Genomic DNA, 13182 nt, shown 5'->3' on the forward strand with positions numbered 1-13182 from the left:
ATGCAATAATACCTTCCAATACACATTCCAAAAAAATAAATGAGGGGAATATGTGCAGTTTATTCCAAATTCCTCTGTTTTTTGAATGATTTTTATGAGGTTTAATTATAAAGAACCACATTTCATGCTTTTAAATGTTTACTAAAAAGAAATACCACCAAGAAAAGATTAGAACACTATGGAATCCATTGGAAAATCTTCCTCTTTAGCTTTTGAGAAGACAGAGTGTATGGGCTTATTTCAATCCAGATGTGATTTTCTCGCTGTTAAAATGTCCATATGTGAGATGGAAGCACGATGATTGAAGAAAAACTGATGTCAAGTAGATATAAAGGTGATTTTTTTTAGTTTATTGGTATCCACTCCCAGGCCATCTGAAACACATTTTTTAAAAGCAGGTTAAAATGGAACTTCCCAAACCTGTTATCTGGTCACATTTTATTCCCAGATCCCAAGAGCTGATATTCCTGTTAGAGTCTAGATTCTGGGTGTTTTTCTAGACAGCAGCCTGTAGCATGTTGAGAATCTACAATATGGCATGAAAGCTAATCACAGGGCATCCAAACAGCACTTGGCTTCCAGGCAGGTACCGATACAGAAACACCCCTGAAAACCTATTTTGAAATTATTTCAGTAGTCCTCTGCTATCTCATTAAGTTCAGTGGTTGATCTAAAGAAGCCCCTTCCTGAAATGCTAACCAAAACCACCACAACACATCACCTCACACCTGTCAGAATGGCTAAAATCAAAAACACAAGGGACAACATGTGTTGGCGAGGACGTGGAAGAAAAAGAACCCTCTTACACTGTTGGTGGGGAATGCAAACTGGGGCAGCCACTGTGGAAAACAGCAGGAGGCTCCCCGAAAAGTTAAAAATAGAGCTACCCTACAACACAGTAGTAACGATTGCTACTAGTAGGTGTTTACCCAAAGAATACAAAAACACTAATTTAATCCCTATGTTTATAGCAGCATTGTCTACAATAGCCAAGACGTGGAAGCAGCCCAAGTGTCCTTCAATAGATAAATGGATAAAGAAGAGGGGGTTTGTATATACACAAGGGAATATTATCCAGCCATAAAAAAAAAATGAAATCTTGCCACTTGGAACAAAAGGGTATTATGCTGAGTGAAATAAGCCAGAGAAATACAAATACCATAAGATTTTGCTCATATGTGGAATTTCAGAAACAAATGAACAGACAAGGAAAAAAGAGACAATCCAAAAAACAGACTCTTAAATATAGAGAACACATGGACGGTCACCAGAGGGGAGGCGGGTGGGGGTATGGATGAAATAGGTGATGGAGATGAAGGAGGACACTTATCAGCCCCGGGTGTCGGGGGGAAGTGTTGAATCACTGTATTGTATACCTGAAACGAATATAACACTGTAGGCTAATGACACTAGAGTTAAAAACAAAATAAAGATGACCCTTTGTCCATCTTCTCCCCTCCAACCTCAGCCCCATTCTTCAAATATGCTAAGACACCATTGCATTGTTGGGGTCTGCATTTTTTTTGTTTGATTTTAATACTTAATAACTCTCTGAAGGAGTTGAGCAGTCCATCCCTCTGGCACCTAAACCTCCCTGAAACTCCACCCCATGAACATCATCCAGATGTGGTATTTTACATGAAGACCAGTATTCATGTATTCATTAAAATTAAATGAACCTATATTACACCAGGGTAGTACTATGAATTTCAGAAAGCTTAATTTTATTTGATTCATATGATAATTCTGTACTATGGTAGGTTGAGTATTACAGTGGATTTAGAACATTTTTTTTTTTTTTAAGGAAGAAAGGAAAGAAACACATGAGTCCATGCCCTGCCCCTGCCACCTAAAGCTACAGTTACACATGACTCAGGACCAGCCTCCAAACCCCTGTGGTGACCACGGTACATGCCCGCTGTGACCTCTGCCATCTCTAGATTTGTTCACGGTTCTAACATTCTCATCTTACGGAAGGCAACTGATGCTCAGAAAGGACAAATAAATGTTCAAGACCATACAGTCAACAAAGGTGGCACATGGACTAGACCCAAAGTTCTCACTCCCAATCCATCCTCTTCCCATGCCAGACATCAGGACATGGGGACAGAAGCCTCTGGCAAAAAGGAGCAGGAAATGCCATCCTAAAGTTATTTTTCAAGCACCAAAATATGCACTAAGCATGAAGTTAGATCAGAATCGGTGGGCTCTCCACCAGAAACGTATCAGTTAACCAAGAAAACCTACAGATAAGATGGAGGTGGTTTCCATGTGATTACAATTCCCTCCCTACGGTGTCATAAATGCTCCAGGCATGTCCAACAAGAAATCAAGAAGCCATCGTTACCATGAAATGGTAGCTTTTCCTTCTCCATCGACAAGTCAACACTGTATACTAACAACGGTAAAGACCTTGACGATCCCAAAATCCTTGTTTCCATTTTTGTTCTGGCAGCCAAGAAGCTCGGTTAACCGTAGGAGTCAAGTACACTAACAATCTTAGCAGAGAATTTGGGTAGAATAACCTGCTTGTCTTCTCTCATTTAATAACAAAGAAAAAACAGCCAAAATGAAGTAAAACTAACATTACTAACATAGTTTAGTACCCTCTAAACAGTGTGTCCAGCACTGTTCTTATAATAAGCATTATTTAAGTTATCCCAACAAACTATGAATTAGGTATTATTATTAGCCCCAGTTTATGGATGAGTAAACTGAGGCACATCCATAGTTCACACACTTAGTGAGTATAATCTGTATTTTCTTAATCACCAAAAATGTACCTTTCCATGGGTTCTACTGTCAATCTCTGACATATAAGGCATATGTGAGTGCATGTGTGCGTGTGATGTATATATGTGCTTGGGTGTATGCATATAATGTGTATAATTATAAGATACCTTTACTCATTTTTAATCAATGATCGATCACACTATGTAAATACATGTCATATTCAGGGCAGATGAGTCACTCTGGAATACCAGATACAGACCAATATTGTAAATAATGAGGGTGGGAGCCAGGTGGGGATCTACATGACATTTCACTAGTCACTTCCCCCACCCCCTTCCAGCTTTACATTCAGGGAACACAGGAAGGAATTCCAGATGAATTTAGTCTTAGTCGTTTTTAACTTTGGCCACCAAAATATGAAATGCACAATTTTAATATTGTGCTAGCATACCTCTTCAGTATAATGTGAAAAAAAATGTCTAATTTTATTTTCATTTGCCTTCTGGTCCTTTCTAGCTTCTGACTGTTGTTCTTTACAACGTGGCTGATATTTTGTTTTCATGGTTTTTGTTGTTTAGTTTTTTTCTCCCTGGGTCATCTCTTCTTGTCCCAAGGATGGCTGTTCCAGGGATTCTTGTTCCTTGGGCACCTGTTCTTGGGATGCTTGCCCCAAGGATGGCTGCTTGAGCAATTCTTGTTCCTCATATTCTTCTTCTGATTGTCTTGATGATGATTCTTGTGGTTCTTGTCCCATGGGTGGTTCGCTTTGGTCTTCTGTTTTTACTGCGGGTTCTAGTAGTGCAGGTGTGTTTTTTTCCTCTAGAATGCCATATGGTTCTTTTTCTTGTTTTCAGTAAACAAAATAAAACAAAATCACCAGTAAACATAGTAGCCATTTAAACCAAGTGAAATAAATCATAAAATGACAAACATTGCCACTATATCTATCCTTGGACCTCATATTGATAGTGATAATATTAACAAAAACAAGTCTCACATAGGACGTCACATTTACATTGTGCTTTACATACATTATCACTTTTGTTCCCACTTGGAAATATCTTAAACAAGCATAAAATAGGTAGAATGTAATAGTATCAGAGAAGCTTAAGAGAAACAAGTATAATGTGTTACCAAATATTAAATAGATACAATCCTTTAGTTGTCTAAAAACTGAAAAACCATAGGAAAGGCCCTTGCTTCTTCTGCAGGTCACTGAGGTAAAAAAAAAAAAAAAAAAAAAAAAAAAGGCACTTTTAGTAAAATTTTAAAAAAAGAATCAGAGTGCAGGAGAATCCAGAGCCACTGTCTTTCTCCAGAAGAGGCACCAACAGAAGAAAATGACCTAAAGAAGCAGAAAGACTATGAGGGACTTATTAACCTATCACTTGCCAAACCACATTTGTTGATGCCGAGACCCGCTATTCCTAGGGTGACACAGGCCACCGGGCACAGGGACTGCAAGGCCGGCCCTGGAAACTGACAGGAGAACCGTTGGAAGTTACTCCTAGAAGGATGTCTTCACCATGAGGCTCACAGAACCGCAGAGAAGCCGGGAACTTTGGATAATGTGCTGGCCTGATGCCTCCCCAAAACCGCTTCTTTCTCTCCTTTACGGAAGCAAGACCGAGACCCCTGTCCAGAAGCCCAACTCCAACCTCATCCCTGCCGCAGGTATTGACCTGTCACCAGGTCTGCTCAATCTACTCACGTCCACAGGTCTTCCCGAAAAGACCTTTCTCCGCAGCCCCTGCCCCTCCAGGGCCTGTCCCCTCAGGGCACACGTCCCCTGTGCAGCCCACACCCCTCCAGGGCCTGTCCCCTCAGGGCACACTGTCCCCTCCAGCCCATGCCCGCCCCAGGGCCTGTCCCCTACAGATGCTGTGGGTGAAGGCAATGCTCTCACTCTTCCCCTCCTGCCACCAACGTCACGTTCACATAAGTTGAGCACATCGGCCCTGCCCTGCGTAGCGGCAGGATGACCCCAGCCCCTCAGAGGGACACAGCAGGCCACAGCGAGGCCGGCCAGTCCCCTTCTAGGGCCGAGCCCGGGGCCCCTCAGCCAGGCCACCCCACCCGGGACCCCCTGGCCCAGGCTGCAGGCTGCTGTGTGGGGTGAGCCCCAGTGCCAGCGCCGTGTGCGGGAGATGGCAAGCCAGATGCCCTGAGGGGAGGGCACCCAGGGGCGCCATGGACAAAGGACCACGTCCTGTGCAGTCCCTGCGCCCCGGCGTCCCTGTGCCCAGCCCACCTGCTGCCGGGGCCCCCGACGCTGTGACCCGCGTCCCCGTCTCTACCTCCCACCGGGCCTGCCTTCCACTCGGTGTCCCCGCAGGAGGCCGCCGGGCCACGGTACTCAGGCCGACTCAGCGCCGCCGCCGGCATCGGCACCTACCTCCACGCTCACCTGAGCGGACCTCTCCTGTGTCACACGGTGCACACACCCCCACAGCCTCTGTCCTGGGCCCGGCAGGCAGCCGTTCGCCCTCCCGGAATGTTCCGAGGCTTCTGCACCTCCCCCACCTGTGTGTATCTGCGCCGCCCCCACCACACTGAGCTCCCCACGGGCAGCAACACTGAGCTTCCTCCAGCCTCGCCCCTCGGCGCCCAGCAGCAGCCAGTACCCAGCACGGGCCCAGCCAGCACCCAGCACACACCCAGCCAGCACCCAGCACACACCCAGGCAGCATCAAGCAGACATCCAGCCAGCACCCAGGACATACCCAGCTACAACCCAGCACACACCCAGCCAGCACCCAGCACACACCCAGCCAGGTGCCCAGCACACACCTGGCCAGCACCCAGCACACACCCAGGCAGCATCAAGCACACATCCAGCCAGCACCCGGCACATACCCAGCTACAACCCAGCACACACCCGGCTAGCACCCAGCACACACCCAGACAGGTTCTCATCATATACCCAGCCAGCACCCAGCACAGACCCAGCTAGCACCCGGCACAGACCCGGCAGCTCCACACTGCTTTCTTCTGTGTTCATGCGAGTCCTGGCTCCCTACTTTATGAATAATATTAGACAAGTCTCCTTCCCTCCCTGGGTTCCAGTCATTTCTTTCTTGAAACCCAGGAGTAAATGTATGAATCTTAAAAATGTAGGATTACGGTGGTGAGTGAATGAAAACAGACAATGAGCCTTAAAAACTCATCGTGACCAACTCGTGATCACATACAAGTGTAATCAGCAAGGGGGAGGACTAAGAGCCACCACAGGGTCACATGATCATGTGCCCAGTGACAGCAGAGCAGTGAGAGGCACACGGCCTCAGCAGCCCTTTGCAAACCCCGGGGAGGCGTGCAGCGCCGGGGCTCACTCGGCAGCATGGGGCCCTGCACGCTCCTCCTGCAGGGGGTGTGATCCCTGCTCACAGTCCACCTGTCCCCACACGCAGGCAGGGCTGCCTCACTCCGCCTTGTGTCTCCAGCACCCCGCTCAACCCAGCCCACGGAAGGTACTCAGAAAATGTTGGAAAAATGAAAGAATAAGGTAATAAATAACGAATGAACCGGCCATCCCCCAGTCCTACACATAAAGCATTCCTAAACATAAAGAAAATTAGAATATGCAAGATTAAAAATAGAATTAAGGTAATAAAGCATGCTTATGTAACAGATTGCCATAAAATGTATTACAAAGTCACGTTAAATATTAATATGAAATAATATAGGCATTATATTAATATAGAAAAAAACATATTTCCAAACTCCCTGAGCTCTCTTTGCCTTTAAGTGCAGCCGCCAGTGAGATGCTGCTGGTGCCACACACACGTGTGCTACATTTCTTACCAGAGCTGAGCCCACAGCCCAGTGCACCTCTTCATGGGGATAAAGGGTGTCATCTGGGTGCGCTTATCTATCTGCTGAAATCTGTACTCTTTGTCACAAGTGTCAGGAGCTTTGGTTTTTCCTTTCTCTACTCCTGTTTTTCTTTTTTACAAAATATTAGAAGGGTATTCAGTGAAATATTAAAATATTTGCATAACACCTGGACTGAACTGTGGGCTGCCAGACAGCACCACCATATGGTTGGGTCCAAACCCATTCTTACCAACGACCAAAAAACCGGGCCGTACAGAGTGTCGCTTACACTGCTTAGTGATGAAAGAGTCATCTGTTCAAAGCCACATAATACAAGTGGAAAGCTGCCAGTAGACGGAGGGCCGCTGGGTGCCGGGGCTGGGGCCATGCATAGAGTGACCCCCTGGGGACATTTTCAGTGGGAAACTCCCAAATGGACAAAGAGAGCCCAGACCATGCATCTGTGCATGTCACACACGCCCCACAAATGATCACCGAAAATTCACTCTCTTACCAGGAAATGGAACCACTTTTTTATTCTTGCTGAGGTTCTTGAGAGATGCTGAAAAAAGAGAGAAAAATCCAGATATTAATAAACTGACCAGAAGGTTTACATCCCATGAGATTTAGATGTAAGACCTACATCTAAAGGAATCGCTGGGATATAACCATGTTGACCAGCGTAGAGGGAGTTTAGAGCCAATTTGAGTAAAAGGATAGTCGTGCATCATAACACAGAAAGTCCTGCCAACATTATGCAAATTGTAGTTTCTGAGATCGCAGGGCAACTGGCAAAATTGTGATCTTTTTTTTCTTCCTCTAAAGAAAAGCACATTTTTCATAAACTGCTTCCTCGTGCAGTTTCATCGAGGGAAGTCAGGGGCATATGGTGGCATTTCCTCTGCTCCACACAAGATTTAGTAGGTAACAGAGTCTCTCCGGTTACACCAGTAAACCGTAAAATGCAGGTGTCGGGTGTACCCTACGAATACCCAGAAAATGTAAACCAGCTCAACTTACACAACAGCTGCCTTTCAAAAAGCCCAACAGTAAATAGCAATAAAAACGGAACATTCAGTCTAAAATGAAAAAACGCTAAAAGTAGAAACGCATGAGTTCGCGTCAACGCCTGCGAGATCGAACACGCCAATGCACACGGCACGCTGCACGTAACGCAGCAGCTTGTGCGGATCCGCCCCATTTAACAGCTTATCTGGCAATTTCGCTTTGACTTCAGGTGTTGTGAGGTTTTTATGGAGTCCCTGCCAGCGCAGGAACATAGCATGAAAACACGGGCCCGTTACAGATACGCGCTTCTGCGGGACCGGTGGGGCCCCCGCCTCGGGCATGAGTAACACAGGAACACTTTTGCTATGAAGCACCTCCAAGACCTTGAACCCAGGAGCCAAAAGGCTGGACGGAAGCCGCGCTGGGAGGCCTGATGCTCTGGCAAAGGGGGATGGAAAGGATGCACCAGAGCAGCCAGGGGAGCTGCCAGCCACTGCAGGAAGGAACTCGAGAAGCTGTCACAAGACTTGATGGGAGAGATTAAACTGCCAAGAGCAGCAGCCGGGGAATCTGAAAACTGGGGCGGACGAGAAGGAACGGGAGACCCACAGATTCCAGAGCAGTGGGCTGGGGGCCACCGGGGGGCCGGAGGGGCTCAGGACGCCCCGCTGCTGCCCCCCGAGAGCTCGAGCACCCGTCAGGTCTCCAGCACGCGGGGCCCGGAAGCCGTGTGTCCACTGCCACGGACTTTTGTGACTGCCAGGCTACCGGGCAGCCACTCCTGATGGATTAAGACGTCAGGCTCAAGTTGGTGAAAATAAAACCAACGTTTTGGTTCAAGGTATAAATCCCTGGCAAAAAAGTTAGAAGCCCAGAGTTAGAGAGCAATTAATTTTTGTAGTCCATAACTGTTACCTAATGCGTCTGATTTCTCTGCGGGCTAGAAGGTATTTATTTATTTATTTATTTATTTATTTATTTATTTATTTATTTATTTTAGAATATTTTTAAATAAATCGGCAAAGACATTTCCCAAGTCCTTAGAGGCAATTACAAATTCCAAGCCAGGGATCCCTGGGTGGCGCAGCGGTTTGGCGCCTGCCTTTGGCCCAGGGCGCGATCCTGGAGACCTGGGATCGAATCCCACGTCGGGCTCCCTGCATGGAGCCTGCTTCTCCCTCTGCCTGTGTCTCTGACTCTCTCTCTCTCTGTGTGTGACTATCATAAATAAATAAAAATTAAAAAAAAAAAAAAAACAAATTCCAAGCCAAAAAGTAGTCTGGATTCGCAGCCTCTCTGGTAAGTGGCTTGAAGGAGTCGTGCCCCACGGGGGACCTAGAATAACGGGGTAGCCCAAGGAGCCCGCCTGCAGCCAGGATAGACCGTTTTGTTCTTAGAATTATTTTAATCGTTCGTTTGTATTCAAATGTGCTCATGATAGAAAATTCGGAAAAATAAGAGAAGAGCCCCTCCTCCCCAAACGGAAATAAATTTAAGTCACAGACGCACCAGCTTGCTGTTTTAAGTGGGAATCTACAGAATAAGAACTTGTCTGACTTTACAGTCTTGGGGTGAACTTCCAGATGCAGGCCACTGGCCCAGAGGTACACTAGCTTCCGAGTGCCCTGCAGGACAGATGCTCCAAGTCGCACCCTCCTGAGGACACGGCCTCCCTACTCGTCTTCCCAAGCGATGGCAGCTTGTTCTTCACATGCTCGGAAGTGGGGACGGGTCCTCCCTGCACCTCACCGCCGGTCAGGACCTCCAGGCCTCCCCGCTGAAACATCCCAGCCCCTCTGCACACAGCTCCTGTCCTCAGACTCCACCCGCCGCCCACCCTCCCCTTGGCCACGCCCCTCTCCCCCCAACTCAGGCCACCCCCTCCCTCCCAGAGCCCCCGAGTCACCCTCGGGGATCTCAGTAGCCACTTGCGACACACCTTCCCGTCCTGGTCTCCCAGCTCTGACACCTCGTCACATCCAGCGAGCCTGTTCTCCAGCCTCCCCCCGAGACCACACCTTGGACCTTGTCGCTGCCAAGCAACGTGATGACCTGTGTCCACCGCCCCCTGCCATCCTGACAGAGTCCCAACACGCCCTTCACCCCGCTCCGTCTGGAGTCAACCTCTCACCTAACCGTGGTGCGGTCACGAAAACTAAAATTAGCGTTAAAACGGTACCATGTAACCTCACGCTTTATTTGGATCCCAGTAGTTTCTAATATCCTTCTTCTGTTCTAGGATCCGATGCGAGACAGCACCTTGCAGCCACTGGTCGTGTGTCCTGGCGTTCTCCAAACTGTGACAGCTCCTCAGGCTCTCCTCACTCCCCATGGCCAGGTCACTTCTGAAGACTCTTGGTCGGGTTCCGTGGAGCGTCCCCCAGGCTGAGTGTGGCTCATCTATTCTCACGAGTGGACAGGAGTCACGGATTGAGGGGGCAACACAGAGGAGCAGTGCCTTTCCCACTGTGTCCTCCCAAGAGGTACATTAGGTCGATGTTACTTCATCTCTGGTGGTACCAGCCCTGACCCCGCGGTCTACACTCTACAACATGCCCCAGTGTTTCCTTTCAAAGATTAAAAACTGATTAATTTTGCCCTTTAGTCTACACCTAAAAAATAAGATCCAGATAGTAGTGAGAGTAGAACCTCATCGGAAGAGAAATTGCAGAGGAGATGAGGGGCCCGGCTTCTGGATCTTTAAGGTCCCTTCCTAGCCTAAATTCCAATCATGATATAAGCTATTTATTCTTCTTTTCTTCATGCGTTGCATTTGAAAGGGACAACGGCACATTATGCTACAGGTATCATTCCTGTGGGACTGGCCAAGAAATTCAACAAAACTATACAGTGGAAGCAGGAGAGGATGCCTTCCTGGATCATTTCAACCTGAATAGCCGCTCGGCACACAAGGACAATAAAATGCCACCTGGAGGACCTGTCAAAATCAGGTGTGCAGAGATGGCTGGAAATTAAAGGGAGACACTGCTGAAGGTGTGCCATGGCAGGAGAGGGACCCTGGGCCCAGCCGAGAGATGCAGGTGCCTCAGCGGGACATGCAAACAGACCTGCAGGATTCGGGGGCTCCGCGAAAAGGAAGCGCAGAATGAAGAACAGAACCGCCTTGTGTTGGAACACAGTGTAGAGTTCCCAGCATGTCTGTCCTCACTGAACATTACAACAGGGCCATATGTTATGGATTCTATAGGTGAGGAAAGTAACTCTCAGAGTCTCAGTGACTTGCTTGGATGCCGTAGACTCCAGGAGCAGGGCACGTACTCGCCCCCAAGCTCTGGGTCCAGCACACTTCCCTCCACACACACAAGGTTCATCCGAATGCTCAGTTCCTCTGATGAATACTTGGCTTCTCTCTATCAATTCTCGAATCGTTTTGATACGACTTAGAAGTAATTACACACTGATGTTCCCTTATCAGTTTTATTTTATCCAAGGACAGCCTCTCCAAGACCACTGTGGAGGAGGGATGCCCACAAACAGGAGAAAGCCCACACCCTGACCTCATGGCTCTCGGGAAAGGCAAGGGAAACAGCGCCTTCTCCCCGTGTATACGGCACGTAGTCTCCCATCACTGAAGAGGAAAGCAGCCATATAAACTCAACTTGTACAGATGCCAAGAAACAATTTTTATGAACTTGAAGGATCTCTTAATCGAGCTAACGTTATTGATCCTACCAAACTGGAGCAGGGCTTCGTATGTGGGCGGACCTCCTTTTATGGCAATTTGCTTTATTGCACTTTGCAGATACAGGGGTTCTTTTATGAACTGAAGGCTTGTGGCAACTCTGCATCAAGCACGTCCATCAGCATTGTTGTCCCAACAGCATTTGCTTGGGTCTCTGTGTCACATTTTGGTCATTCTCGCCATATCTCAACCTTTTTCATCATTGTCATCGTGTTACGGCGATGTGTGAGCAGTGATGACCACTCACCTAAAGCTCAGAGGATGGTATTTTTTGACAATAAAGTATTTCTTCACTCAAGGATGTGCGTTGTTTTTTTAGATGCAAGGATGTTGCGTGCTATTACACACGCAACAGACTACAGTATAAATGCAACTTTTCTGTACGGTAGGAGACCAAAGGCTTCGTCTGACTTCAGTTTATTGCAATGTTCGCTCTCCTGGAGTATTTGCTTTATCATGGTGCTCTGGAAGCAAACCGCAACATCTCCCAAGAATGACTGCAGATCAAGTGCTGTACAGGACCCGAGTTGGTCCGGCTCACACAGGAAGGAGAGATCTTAGATGCTCAGAAACGACTGAGGTTTAGGGGTCAGGAAAGTATCTAAGGAGAAGAGTATAGTGAAGACTTTTCTCTAGAATTACTTGGATCGAGTTCTGTCTAAAGGTAAAGATCAGATTCAAACTCAACCCCCACGTCAATCCCATCATACAGCCCATGGGGCCACTGAGCTCTCGTCCCCCAGGGCAGCTGTCCCCACAGTCACCTCCAGGCCCTCCACGCAGCCTCAGCGTGGGCAGCCTCATGGAGGCACAGGGCAGCGCCTCACACGCTCGCCAGCTCAGAAAAGCTAACAGGGAGACTTGAACGACACTCAGATTTCACCAATTCAGCCCAACTTGAACTGAAAGGGAGCCGCTGATGCCACTGCCTCCTCTGACCAGTGAGCTCAGGGCCCCCGGACTGGTCTGAGCTGACACAGCGGGAGACAGCAGGCTGCGGGGCTACTTGTGGATGCTCGGCGCTTACTCCCCTTTGTACCACGTTGTCGTCCTAAGCATCATTTTCTACCTACATAAAAGATCATAGGATAACACTAAACGAATTTGCCCAAAAAAAATAAAACCTCTCAAATAACAGCACTTGTAAGGTACGGAAAGGAAAGAACTGCCAGCTGGCCGAGTTCCTGCCCAAGCACCCGGGCCCACACGGAGCACTCGGGCACGCCGCAGGTACACGGGGAAACCCAAACCAGGGCCAGACTCCAGGCCAACAGCGACCATTTGCTTTTCTCTCACTTTTCCCTCTCCTTTGCTAAGGTAAGATGCACGTTCAGTGGAATTGTTTTCTGCGTGGTCAACACCCTCCCCTGCCACCCAGGGCTGGCCTCACAAGCCTTAGAGCTCAGTTACTTCCTTCCCACACCTACTTACCAATAGTCCACTTCTTCAAGCAAAGGTGGCTTCCAAGCATAAGGGAAGCTGAGACACCAGCTTGGCCTCACTCTACGCTGTAGAGAACTGGGAGCAGCTCCCTGGAGCAGAGGCTCTATCCTGTGGCCTCCTGATAGGAAGAGAGGGAGCCAGGATGCACCCACTGAGGGGTGGGGACACGGGGAAGGGGGATGAGGGCCGACAGCCCTGCAACCAATCATCACTCGGCTCGGGGTCGCTCGGATGACACCCTTAAGAACAGCAGAGAAGTGAGCAGAAGCCTGGTTCAGGCAAGTAAGTCCCCTTCACACTCGAAGATAGGAAACGAGTTAAACGATAAACCGTCATAATTCATTTTGCCGGAGCAGACTGTTGTTACCACAGGTCAAGAGAGGCGGTCAACATAGACCACGCTTAAGAAAAGCCCACAATGGGCAGCCCTGATGGCGCCACCTCCAGCCCGGGGTATGGTCCTGGAGACCCGGGATCGA

At 48.2% G+C, this 13182-nt stretch overlaps 1 protein-coding gene across 12 annotated transcripts in view; it reads right to left on the reverse strand.

Annotated features, from left to right (window-relative positions):
* Positions 1-120: 120 nt before the first annotated feature.
* Positions 121-13182, reverse strand: part of DCDC2C (doublecortin domain containing 2C) — a 94013-nt gene continuing 80951 nt past the window's right edge. For 6 of the 12 annotated variants that reach the window (XR_013349893.1, XR_013349892.1, XR_013349891.1 and 3 more), the window contains 3 exons: positions 7064-7111; positions 3185-3576; positions 121-374 (listed from right to left, as the gene is read on the reverse strand). Coding sequence is in view for 6 of the 12 variants with exons in the window: in XM_077844240.1 (XP_077700366.1) it covers positions 319-374; positions 7064-7111 (104 nt within the window). In the remaining 6 variants the exon portion in view is untranslated. Of the gene's footprint in view, positions 375-3184; positions 3577-7063; positions 7112-13182 lie in introns of those variants that run through there. The other 6 variants (XM_077844243.1, XM_077844240.1, XM_077844241.1 and 3 more) reach the window with 2 other exon arrangements.

Source organism: Canis aureus, chromosome 12 (assembly GCF_053574225.1).
Source record: "Canis aureus isolate CA01 chromosome 12, VMU_Caureus_v.1.0, whole genome shotgun sequence".
Taxonomy (NCBI): domain Eukaryota; kingdom Metazoa; phylum Chordata; class Mammalia; order Carnivora; family Canidae; genus Canis; species Canis aureus.